This window comes from Dipodomys spectabilis, unplaced genomic scaffold (assembly GCF_019054845.1).
Source record: "Dipodomys spectabilis isolate Male_0828 unplaced genomic scaffold, ASM1905484v1 ptg000611l, whole genome shotgun sequence".
NCBI lineage: Eukaryota > Metazoa > Chordata > Mammalia > Rodentia > Heteromyidae > Dipodomys > Dipodomys spectabilis.
The window spans coordinates 721,097-733,163 of NW_024871288.1; the positions used below are offsets into that span (position 1 = coordinate 721,097).

Sequence of the window (12,067 nt, forward strand, 5' to 3'; positions counted from 1 at the left end):
TGACTCTGGGGGAAATTCAGCCCACATAGAGTTACTGTCACCGAGCCATGGTGTGTGTCCAGTGATAAATCAGAGGATTTATGGATTTAATTTCCTCTTATTGCCGACTCCTTTCCTATCTAAAGATATGAATTTAAAAGTTAGGGCGCGTAGCTACAGGAAGTAAAATAGCATTTGGCTCTTCCTCACCACTGAATGCTCTGTGGAATTAAAATCACAGGAAAAATCTTGTTAAAGTTGAGTCAATTCATTATGTCGGGGGATTCATGAGTGGGAGATGTGCCTGCCTGGGCGTTAACTCTGCTGTGGGCGGGGCTGTGTTCCAACAGCTGTTTGTTCCAGAAGGTGATGTTTGGCTCTATCCTGGGAGATCACCTGGGCGCCTGCCCTCCCGCTGGGGCCTGACCCTCCATCTCTGTCTGTCTGTCTGTCTAGCTAGCTTGCTAGCTATGTAATCATCAATAGTAGGGACTATACACAGGCCCTCAAAATTGCTAAGCAAGTACTCCACCATTTGAACTGTTGCTGAGACTGGGATTTGAACTCAGGGTCTTGTGCTGTTGCTTAGCCTTTTCACTCAAGGCTGGTGCTCTACCCCTTGAGCCATGCCTCTGCGTCTGGCTTTTTACTGGCTAATTAGAGTTGAGCCTCACAGATTTGTCTGGCTGGGCTGGCTTTGACCTCCGATCCTCAGCTCTCAGCCTCCGGAGTAGTTAGATTACAGCCGTGAGCCACCACTGCCTGGCTGTGCCCTTTTGAGTGTTGATTACCAGTGCGGTGCAGTGGGGCCTCTCTTCCAAGTTTAACTTAACAGTAGTACTTTCTCAGTTCTCTGGCTTGCGGCTTTATGTGCCTGTAGCTTCTCACCCCATGTAGGTACTGCCTAAAGCACGAACAGCTGTTTTCTGGGTAATTTCCCACATTGCTGGGTGAACGTTTTGCGGTAGCAAAGGGCTCTGGGAATGAAAGCCCCCACCCGAACCAGCCATCCGCAGACACAAACACAGTGACAGCGTCGCGAGGGGCTGTCTGGGGACAGCAGAGCGTAGTAATTGCCGAGAGCAATTGGCTTTCTCTCCACACCAGTGTCTGCCTGGTGACAATCGTGGAAACTTTTAGGGGCATCAGAGAGCCATTTCGCCTTTGGGGGTGGAGATGAAACTTGGGGAGGAAATATGGTTTCTTTTATTTGCAAATCCATTCCTAAACAACTCGGATCTTCACTTGTTTCTGTGGTCTGCAGACTGTGGGGCTGCTGTCCTCAGGAGGAGGGAGGTAGGATGGGAGAGACAGCCTCCCGCGATTTAAAGGCCCTCCCTCCAGGAGTTACCCTCCCCTTCCCCCCCATCTTGAGGCCGTAGCGAGGCTGTGTGTGAAGGGAGCCCCTGCAGGATCTGGCAAGTCAGGCCCTGACTGTGTGAGTCCTCAGGGTGCTGAGGATCGTGGGCATCCAGCCAGGTGACCCAGCCCTGGCGTGGCTCTGCTCCGCCAGGGAGCCCCGCCATGACAGTGCACGGGACACCCGTGGGTCCCCGTGATGTTTGGGTTGGGAGTTCAGGGATGGTGGCCTCGCAGGAGGTGGATTCCCCAGCCCTCTCCCCTGACCTCTCAGCCTGCAGCATGGAGCAGTCACCTACCTTGATGACGCCCAATTCCCACGCCTCACCGCGAGCACGCACCACGCCCATTCCTTCCTAGACCGTGTCTGAAGCCGCATGCTGGCGTTCTGTGCGGTGGGAAAGTCACTTCCAAGACACGGCGGGCGGCATGCTGTCCGGACACCCACCGCCCCGGGCCGTCCTTCCTCACATCCGTGGACCCTGCTCTGTCTCCCTTCACTCTGCTCCGGCTTTCGGTGAGGCTGATCTTGCCTCCTGTCCTCCCAGGAACTATTAGCAGGGCACAGTGGAGCCTTAGTGAGAGACGGGCCCGGCTTCGTGTGCAGTCCGGAGGGATGGATAGCTTCCTGCCCTGGCTGCCGAGTGTGGACCGTCATGTGCAAAGGGCAGGGCGAGGGCCAGGCCCGTACGCCGAGGCTTCACCAGCATTAGCTCCTCTTACAGCCCTCATTCCCATCATACCTCACTTGCTAAACTTAAAACGAGATTTTAGTTTTATTGATATTTACTGTGCAAAGTAATAGGTTTGGATTTTGGTATTGTACTTGGCCTGTTTGTAGGCCACATCCAGCGGAGGCCAGTAGATTAGAGTTAATGATATATGTGTGTACGTATATGCATATATGTTGATATATGTGTATAAATTTATATATATATATATATATATATATATATATATATATATATATAGTTGTTGTTGTATGTACCAGTACTGAGGCCTGAACTCAGGGACTTATATTCTTGCTTGGCTTTTTTTCACTCAAGGCTAGTGTTCTAATATTTGAACCACACTTCCACTTCTGGCCTTCTGCTCGTCAATTGAAGATAAGAGTCTCTCAGATTTGTCTGCCTGGCCTGGCTCTGAACCACGGTCCTCAGATCTTAGCCTTCACAGTAGCTAGGATGACACTGTGAGCTACTGGTGCTTGGCTGAAGTTTACATTTTTAAGACACAGGAGGGGCGGGTCACAAAAGAGGAAAAGTGTGTGACACAGGCTGTAGATGATCCACAAAACCCAGTGTAGATCGCGAATGGCCGTTCTTGGGAAAAGGCTGGAAGGTTGAGCTTGGCTGGCCAGAGGAGCTTCTCAGGCCTGGGCGCCTTGTCTTCCTTGCATGGATGTTTGGGGCAAAAGGCTCAGAGGCCAGCCCCAAACCCACCCAGGGAGAGCCCAGCATGCAAAGGGAAATCCAGGGACGTACTGCGTCATTGGACAGTCTTCTCCTTTGAGTTCTGTGCTCATGGAGGGCTAGCTTGGCTTCGGTGGCCACAGGTATGAGTGGCCTTTGATGTTTGTAAATAATCACAATGAAGCAGGCTATGTGGGGAGCATTTTTCCACCCTGACAATCTATAACCTGGCTATTTATTTTCTTGGAGAAACAGAAAACCCTGCATGGCTCGGTAATGAAGTGCGCTGTGGTTATGGGACTGGCCCGTGTTGTGTCGAGGAAGATTTATGTTCTCAGGTAGATTTTAATGGGAAACAGAGGAAACTAATGTGGTCTTCAAAAGAGCAGAAAGATCCTTAACAGCAGGAGAGGTCCGTGTCCGTCATGCAGTGTTCTCGCCAGTCCTGTGTTTTGCTGTGGGGAAGGAGAATGCAAAGCCTCCGGAAGGTATGCAGTGATACGTTTAAAAAAACAACCCGGCACTACTGGGTTTTGAACTGGGAGCTTTGAGCTTGCTAGGAAGGCACTGCACCCCCGAGCTAGAGCTACGTCCCGATACAACGTCTTCTTTTCATTTTGCCTCGGTTACTTTAGAGAACAGGTCGGCTTCCTGTCTGGCGCATCATGCCTGGTGCATCTTCCTTCTTCCTTGAGCTGCGGTGACAGGCGTACTGCCACACCCAGCCTCTTCTGTTGAGGTGGATGCGTGTGCACGTTTCTGCCTGAGCTGTCTTGGAACAGAGATGCTCCCTATCTCAGCCTGTTTCGGCTCACGGTTTCAGAGACGTTGGTCCATCATGGCAGAGAGGGCTCAGTGGAGCAGAGCAGCGCACATCATGGTGGCCAGGAAGCAGAGAGAGGAAGCAGGAAGGGGCCAGAGCCAGACAGAGCCCCAGGCTGCCTACTTCCCCCACGTGGGCCCGCCTCCTCCTTTTACCACCTCCCAACAGCACCAGGACTCCAGGACTCCATGCGGGATTACGCCTTCCTTTAGGATTAAACGCCCAGGATGGTCACATCGGCAAGGGAACCTCGGTATGTGAGGCCACAGGCAGCGATCCACAGTCAAGCCGCCACAATTCCTCAAGGCTACCTCACAGCCTTTCATTCCCCTCCCCTCTCTTCACTCCCCATCTCCTGCAGACCAGGGCTGAGCGGTGTGCTGTGAATTCCGGGGGCAGACCACCCCGGCTCTGGTCCTTAATCCTAATCATCTTCACTCCCCATCTCCTGCAGACCAGGGCTGAGTGGAGTGCTGTGAATTCCGGGGACAGACCACCCTGGCTCTGGTCCCTGGAGGCGTGGGTCCTTTCGCAGTGTGTCTGGCCCCAGGGCCATTCCAGTCCTCCCTGACTGGGTCTGAAGGAAGGCTCCGGAAGCATGTGAGAACCTAAGGGCACAGAAGCCTCGCTGGGAGGGGCAGAGTCTCTAGGACGAGTCTGGCTGCGTCAGCACGACCTCTTGGTGGGGAGCCCTCCCCAAGGAAGGTCAAGGATGGGTGCTGCGGACCTGGCTTGAACGCCAAGAACCAAGCCGTACGGCCTGCCTGGGCCTTCCCAGCCTTTCCCCTTCAGACTCCTACGTCTGCTCTGATGTGGCCTTTCTAGAAGCTGAGCACGAACGGTCTGAGGACCATCGGGTTGGGTGATTCAGGGACCCTTCTCAGAGAGGGACCAGGTTTCAGGCTGACACTCTCTCGGTGCTTGACTTGTGGCTGGGCACTTCTGAGATGTGGAGAGCAGTTAGCTCCTTGGTGAGTGAAGAGGCCCCACCCCGCCCCATGTAGTAGGGCCAAGAGGATCGCGCTAGCAATCTGCTCGGGCCCAGACAGTCGGGGGAGCCCCTGAGAGCCAGACAACGTGACCCTTAATGTAACGGCTGACTTAGAACTGGCAGTGCTCTTCCAAACAAACATTTCTGTCCATGTTACCTCTTCATTACGAAGGCGTTCACCTCCTTCCCGCCAGCTCTGTCCCCCCCCCGATTGCAGAGCCTGCCGGTCCCGTCGGGAGCAAACGCAGATGTTTGCAGCCCACACTGCCGCAGACAGCTGGGCGGAGCTCAGTGGCACCCGACAGACAGGAGAAATCCATCACACACACGTGCGCTTCTGTCAGATCCCATGCAGAAGCTGTGAGCGATGTGGCATTTTATTTACACTTTCTCACAGAGCAGCGGCTGCTGTTTGTCCAAAGCAGTCCATGACCCCCCAGGTTACCTCCTGAGTGTCAGGACGGTGGCTTAACAAATACACGAATAGGCCGATATTAACCTAGGGCCGTGGATGAGGTGCGATTCACGCAGGAATCCTGAGCCTCCGGTGTCCATGTCCCCGTCCTCCAGGCGACCCCGTGTTGTAGGCGCCCCCTTGTCATCCTACAGGTGAGGAAACTGCAGTTTAGTCAGGGAAAACCACTCGCTGGCAGTCACCTGGTCGCAACATGGAGAGAAGTTACCAGCTAAAAATGCTGCCTTTGGTGTTTCTGGGTCTTGTGTTTCACACTGAGACACAGAGCTGTTGATTTTAGGTCCGAGCTGGGTAGGTGTTCTGAGATCTGTGAACCGAGGCGTGAGGATGGCTGGGGCTTTGGTAGGCAACGTGAAAATAACCTGTGCAGTGTTGCTCCGAATGACTCCAGCAGGTAGCCCTGACAAGGTGCGTGTGTCCCGACGGTAGACTCCACGAGGTGTCCCCCCCCACCCGAACACCGTATTACATTTAGCCACAATTTGGGTTTGTTGCGGAGTTGTCTGTGTGTCTGGGTGAATGTATGATTTCTGCCTGAGCTCAGGCTCCTCTCCTGTGTGTTTCTGCAGCTTGTGGCTGAGTCAAGAGTCACCCCTGCTTACATGTTGGTGTGTGTGTGTGTGTGCGTGCGTGCGTGCGTGCGTGCGTGCGTGCGTGCGCGCGCGCGCGTGGATGCGTGCATGCCAGTCCTGAGGCTTAAACTCAGAGCCTGGGCACTATCCCTGAGTTCTTTTGCTCAGGATAGTGTTCTACCACTTAAAGGAGAAGTATTTTTCTACCACGTAAGCCACAACTCTACTTCTGGCTTTTTTTCTAGGCTTTTCTACTCAAGCTGGCTGGAGCTGGCTTTGAACCGTGATCTTCAGTTCTCAGCCTCCTGAGTCGCTGGGTTTGTAGGTGTGAGCTACTGAGATTTTGACTCAGATCTTTCCTTTTTTTTTTTTAAATAAGAACAGAAATGTCAGGACCAAAGGAGTAAATGAATGGATGATGCCACTGGCTATTCTAGACATAGGTGATGAGTTTGTGGTTCTACTGAGTTCTGTGGGGATGTTCCTGGGACTTTGGCCTTGGTCGGGAGCTCTTCCTTCTGGATTCCCTGGGTGGCCTTGCAGTCTCAGCGTTTGGGTCTTAAGACAGCAGAGTTTAATTTTCTGCGACTTCCTGTAAAAACAGTTTTGCCTCTTCAGGCTGCAGTTTCTCTGATTATCCTGTTACTGTGAGGCTGTCTTCATTTAACCCATCCCACAAGGACTTTAAATGAATGATAGAGTAGACAGTATATAAATTCATGAAGTAATCCATCTCCATTTTGTACAAGTTGCCTAACAATTAGAAAAGGTAGGAGCAAGAAGAAAGCCCCTGTGTTCTCCAATCCATTGATCTTTGTCCATACCATTTGACTTTATCGCTTTGATCTTAGTCTTTTCGCGTGACGACTCTTCCCTTTTCCTCCTACAGCGAGGCCTGGGAATAATTCAGGCATAGGAGAGACCTTTAAAGTAATGGAGCTGTGCAGCTGAGTAGACTAGTTACAGCCAACAGGCCTGACCTAGTCCAGTGGAGCTCCCGTGTCCCTGTAAAGAGCTGGTGACTTTGCTTCCCTGTGCCTTCAGCAGGGCCCAGGGGAGGCCTGTGTGCCTGGAAGTGTGTGCTTAGCTTACTGGCGAGGGGGGATGAAGCAGGCGCTGGCACGTCCTTGGTCTTCCTTTGCTTCTTGAATTTTCCACCGTCTTGCTATCACGGCCTTCCTCTAAGCTTGCAGGAGAACCCAATGTAGCTGAGCGATTGGGTCGTGGAAATCTGCTAAGGCAGTTTACATTGCAGAGGAGTAAAACGCCACTGGATTCTTTCCTTCGTGTTCATCAGTTATCTAACAGGAAGGAGACTTGGAAGATTTAGCAAAGAATGACTACTTGTGGTCATATTGGGTCTGTAAAAATGCGTTTGGTAAACATCAAAGCAAAAGCAGCTTCTCGGTTTGGTCCACCTTGCCTTATTTCTGTTACGCTGGTTGTTGCTAGTCAGTGAAAAATGCTCCTGCTTTATTGGCGCAGAGCTTTTGGGCAGATTTGATTTATTATTTGACGTATTTAGAGTCATAGAATTTTAAGACTGGAAAGAACTTGCATTGTATTTCCCCAAATAATAGATGGGAAGAAAATATAAAAATAAAAAGTATTGCAATGGTTTCTGCCATCTGAGTACATATGTTCTCACTGAAGCGTATTTTTGTTACTGTATAAATGATGTCACCTGATCATTTCACCGTGGAGGATTTTGACTTCAAAAGCTGGGACCAGAGATCTTGGCTGTTCATCTCTCTGTACCTCTGTCCCCTATGTTCAGATTGGAGACTTTTCAAAGGCTCAGGGAGAACAATGGGGCAGTAATTGCTGAATCAATGTCTGAAGCGCAGGGAGAGGGACCCCCATCCTGGCTTCCGTGGCGTGGCCCCAATTCTCAGGGAGCTCAGCTTCAGAGAAGAGGTTTAATTATTGAATACAGGAAGGCGTAGTGGGATCAAACTGTGTCTCTGCAGGAGGAGGGGCAGCGGCAGCCAGCGCGTCACTTCCAATTGTGTTTCAGAATGACACGCAGGTGTGGACAGGCAGCCCAGGGACACGTTCTGGGAGGAGAAGGATTCAATGCGCAGTGCCCACGTCGGGCGTCCATGGAGAGGACCTGAGGGCGGAGCTGCCCAGCCCGGCCTGGGGACTGGCCGTGGCGGCCTTCCCCTGCCGTTGTGTGCGTCGTGTGCTTTGGGAGAATGCAGATCACAGTCCCATGCAGTGCGGGTGGGGACAGCGAAGGCATCCCACAGGAAGTTGAGTGTGAGCCGGAGTCTGCTAGAGTGTGTGTGTGCGCGTGTGTGTTTGTGAGAGCAGAGCCAGGCGGTGTGTGTCTGGCAGAGAAGGGGCATCACAGGCAGGGCTTTGGCGGCTGGGAGAGGCTGGGCTGGGGTGGGAAGTACATACACACCGGCCCGAGGCCACGGCCTAGACTCCACTCACAGGGAGGCCGAGGGTCCCCGGGCCTCGGGCTGGGCCCGGGCCTGAAAGCCACTTTGGGATTTGGGAGGGGGAGTCACATGATCAGAGTGTCCTTTAGAAGGTCACTGTCAGCGCCTGCGGAGAGGAAGCTGGGGGGACCATGGGAGCCGTGGAGGGTGGAGGTCGGGAGGGTGGATGGCCCTGAGGCCGGAGAGCTGGGCTGGGTAGGAGTGGAGTGTGTAGCTAGCGCCGAGCTCGGAGGAGGGCTGAAGGAGGGGTGGAAGAAGGAAGGGAGACAGAAGAGTCCAGCTTGCAGCCCGGGACCTTGCCGGGCAGCTGGGCCAACAGAGGCCCGGGCTACCAAGGTGGGAATCTCAATGGCCAGACGCTTAAGTGTGGAAGGTACAGGAGATTCTAGAAAGGTCCAGAAACCAGGAGTTGTGTCCCTGGGGGTGGGCGATCCACGGCGGGCCTGACTTTCCCTTGGTTCCCTCAGTCCCTGTGACAAGGGCTGAGTGTTTACAATCACTTGGAAGGCCCGACAGTCAATCCAAGATGGAGTCCACAGTCCAGGCCTGCTTGTCATCACCTCCCAAGTGGGGCTGGGCCCAAGTGGGGCTGGGCCTCCGAGATGGGAAACCCACCTCTGCCGCCCACTACCTGCCTCAGAGGCCAGCCAGGGGGAGGGGGAGGGGCTGGGTGCTTGCTGGTTCATTCTCTGAAAGGTAGCATCTGCATATGCGTGGATGCCTGCCGTGTGGGAAGGGGCATGCTTCGACGGGGGGTGGGACCTAATTAATTTGGAACTCATAATGGTCAGACAAGGCTGGGCCTCAGGCCAGTGTAATTTGTACTTTGTGGGACATAAAGATTTCCATGTGAAAAGGTGGCAAGGGCCTGGTTTGGTGTGCCAATGGGCCAGACACTTGCAGGGCTCCTCCATCTGCTGTGTTCAGAGAAGTCGATGATTACACAGAAATTTTGTCAGGTGCTGGTGGCTCACGCCTGTGATCCCAGCGACTCAGGAGGCTGAGGTCTGAGGAACTTTTTGGTCAGCCTGGGCAGAAAAGTCTGTGATTCTCTTATCTCCATTTAACCAGCAAAAAGCCAGAAGTAGAGATGCGGCGCAAATAGTAGAGCTCCAGCCTTTAGTGGAAAAGACAAGAGTGTGCGACCTTGAATTCAAGCTCCAGTATTGATGGGTGTGTGTGTGTGTGGGTGTGTGCACACGCATGTGCACTCACCCACCCACACCCACACAATGCCAGTTTGGGCTCATTTCCCTTAGGAGGATCTAGTTCATCGTAATTGGAATATTAATTCATTTACCTTTATCTGGTGAGTAAATCTTTGCCTTACTTCAAGGCACAAAACTGTTAAATGGCACAGGTGTTGTGTTATCTTTTTGTGCCAGGTGGGTTGTATTTATTAGATGAGTATGGTCAGACCTTTGACAGAGAGAGTCAGACTTGAAATACCAATATGCTTGTAACTTAGGTTTTCAAATTTTATTGAGTTTTTTCCCCTAAGGGACTCTTCATTCATGAGACTAATAAAATTACATGCACGTAAAGTATTTAATAAGTATCATGCACTGGTGGCTCATGCCTGTCATCGTAGCTACTCAGGAGGCTGAGATCTGAGGATCAGGGTTTGAAGCCAGTCCGGGCAGGAAAATCTGTGACACTCTTATCTCCAACTAACCACCAGAAATCCGGAAGTGGGTCTGTGGCTCAAGTGGTAAAGCGCTAGCCTTGGGCACAAAGAGGTTCAGGGACAGGGCCCAGGCCTAGAGTTCAAGCCCCAGTATTTCTCTCAGTTGCAATTGGTCTTCTCTTACTTGGGCTTCATTGGTAAACTTCAAATGAAGAAGTCACATTATCGAACTTTTATTTAGCATTATTTCTGCAGAGCCTGACGTTTACCTCTGTTTCGGGTATATCTCACAGCCACAGAGCTCTGGACATGCAAGCTCTGTGGCTCTGTTATTTATTCTGTGCTGGGTAATGAGCCAGGCCCTCTGCATCACTGTCAGGAATCTGAGATCATGCTCCGAGCGAGGTAGGTGCATGTGGTCTTAGGATCAGAAGCTTTGTCCTACAAGGCCTCAGAGCCAGGGGGTAGAGCAGGAACAAGAGCCACTTCTGTGTCCAAGCCCGCCCTGCCCGTAGCAGCCTCCCTTCCTTCCACGCATTGTCTTTCCGCGAGATGAAGCAGGTCTCAACAATTTGAGGAATGGGTGAATCTGACCCGGGACAGCGCTCCTAACTTGGTAAGGGATAATGGAGAGCCGCCTCTTACAGTTGCTGTCTCTGGAGGTGAAACCCAGACGCACAGCAGCATTGCCGGAAGGAACCTCAGACAGACTTGTTCAGCGTGGGGAAAGACCAAGTTCATGATTGCTTCCTTTCCACTGCGGTGGGGGTGGACTGACACAGGACAGTGCTTTCAGCATGAAGGGGCCCTGCTCAGCCTGCCGCCATTACCTGGTTCTAAGAAAAACACAAATCCGTGCCCCTGGGGTGGGAGCCCTACTGAGTACTTTGGAGCTGCGAGGCAACATAATCTTTTCTTTTTCAGAAGGCGGAAGGTCTGCCACGCCTTGGTCTTTGTGGACCTCTGGGGGTCCTTACTGATTATCGCCCCTATACGGAAGGTCTCGGGCAATAACCCACTTGAGATGCTCCCGGAGAGCCACGGGGTTGAGAGTGTGATCCCCGTGGGACTGTGCCCCCGTCCCTCCGTAGGGGACGTGTCCCTGTAACCACACCTTCCTGCCTGAGAGATGGGCGTTTTCCTGGTGGGTGACTCATGAGAAGGTGGCGGTCTAGCTAATGAGAGAACTTGCCGTTGTGTGTGATTGTCAAAACGTACACAGTCCAGCCTGCTGTCTGATGTGACTCTTTCTTTCTTTTTTTTCCCATTTATAATGCTTGCGTACTCAGGAGGTTGAGGTAGGTTTTTGACTTTTCCACTCCATGTAGACATAGTATCAAAGTAGTTACCACATAAAATGTAAATGGTACCCTACGTCTCAAATCTCAGCGATAAATATTTGTTTTCCTTCGGTGAACCAGTACCTCATACATTTGTTTTTCATTGGTGTATCCAGGGGATACAATTTATCAAGTGTATATCAACAGTCCATTTACCGCTTTATCTTTTCTCATTAGTTACAGTACAAGTATGATTGTCAGTTATTATCTCTGCTTTACTGGTGGGTTATTTATTGAAAGAGCAGAGCAACTGACATTGTTATTTTCTAAATCACTTTGTCTAAGGCCTGCAGGACTTTCCACTAAATGTCAGACCAATTTATCAAAGAATCGTTCTCCTCTGCATGAAAGTGATTTCCAGCGTGTATACAAACACACGCCCACCTGTACTTAATGCACACCAGTGGCGGGTGGTTAGGGGAATTTCACAGGGATGCTCATAAAACTCGGAAGCAGCTTCCTTGGATTTGAAGCGATACAGAGAGGCTTGCTCACACCTTAGAGAATACACCGGTGAGCGTGGCTTCTCCCTGCTCTGCAGTAGCCGTGGCTCACACTCACGTACGGGTAGTGACATGCACATCGTGGAGTGTTTCTACACACAGTGCCCCCTCCCTGGTGGACAGGGCTCTGCTGAGTGGGGCCTGGGAGGCCCCATCTCTGCCCACGCGGGGCCAGGCGGTTAGGTCATTCCTTTCAGAATGATTCTCCACCGGAACTCTTCCAGGGATGGACACAGACAGCCCTTCCCCTGGCCAAGAGGTGAGTGGACACAGGTCAGAGCCGAGGGGCTGTGTGGGAAGCTAGCCCCCTCCACCCTAAAGGAAGGGCTCTGTACCTTGTAAGTAACCCGATGAGCAGGCAAGTCCATTTTTCCTAAGTTCAAATGACCAGAAAAAATGGCACATTAGATGGCAGATGCTCTTATATGTAGCCTTGTCTGGAGCGCTCACGGTTCTAGGGGTTCAGTTACGATTCTGGGGAGCCTCCTCTTACCCAGTCACCAAACAGCCCTTCCCTCTGACCTCCACAGTCTCGT

At 52.0% G+C, this 12,067-nt stretch overlaps 1 protein-coding gene across 3 annotated transcripts in view; it reads left to right on the forward strand.

Moving 5' to 3' along the window:
- Spock1 (SPARC (osteonectin), cwcv and kazal like domains proteoglycan 1) overlaps nt 1–12,067 on the forward strand; it is a 356,333-nt gene that overhangs the window by 134,888 nt on the left and 209,378 nt on the right. For 2 of the 3 annotated variants that reach the window (XM_042671324.1, XM_042671323.1), the window contains one exon: nt 10,978–10,986. The exons of the other annotated variant lie outside the window; for it this stretch is intronic. In XM_042671324.1, the coding sequence (XP_042527258.1) occupies nt 10,978–10,986 (9 nt within the window). The remainder of the gene's footprint in view (nt 1–10,977; nt 10,987–12,067) is intronic. 3 annotated transcript variants of the gene reach the window in all.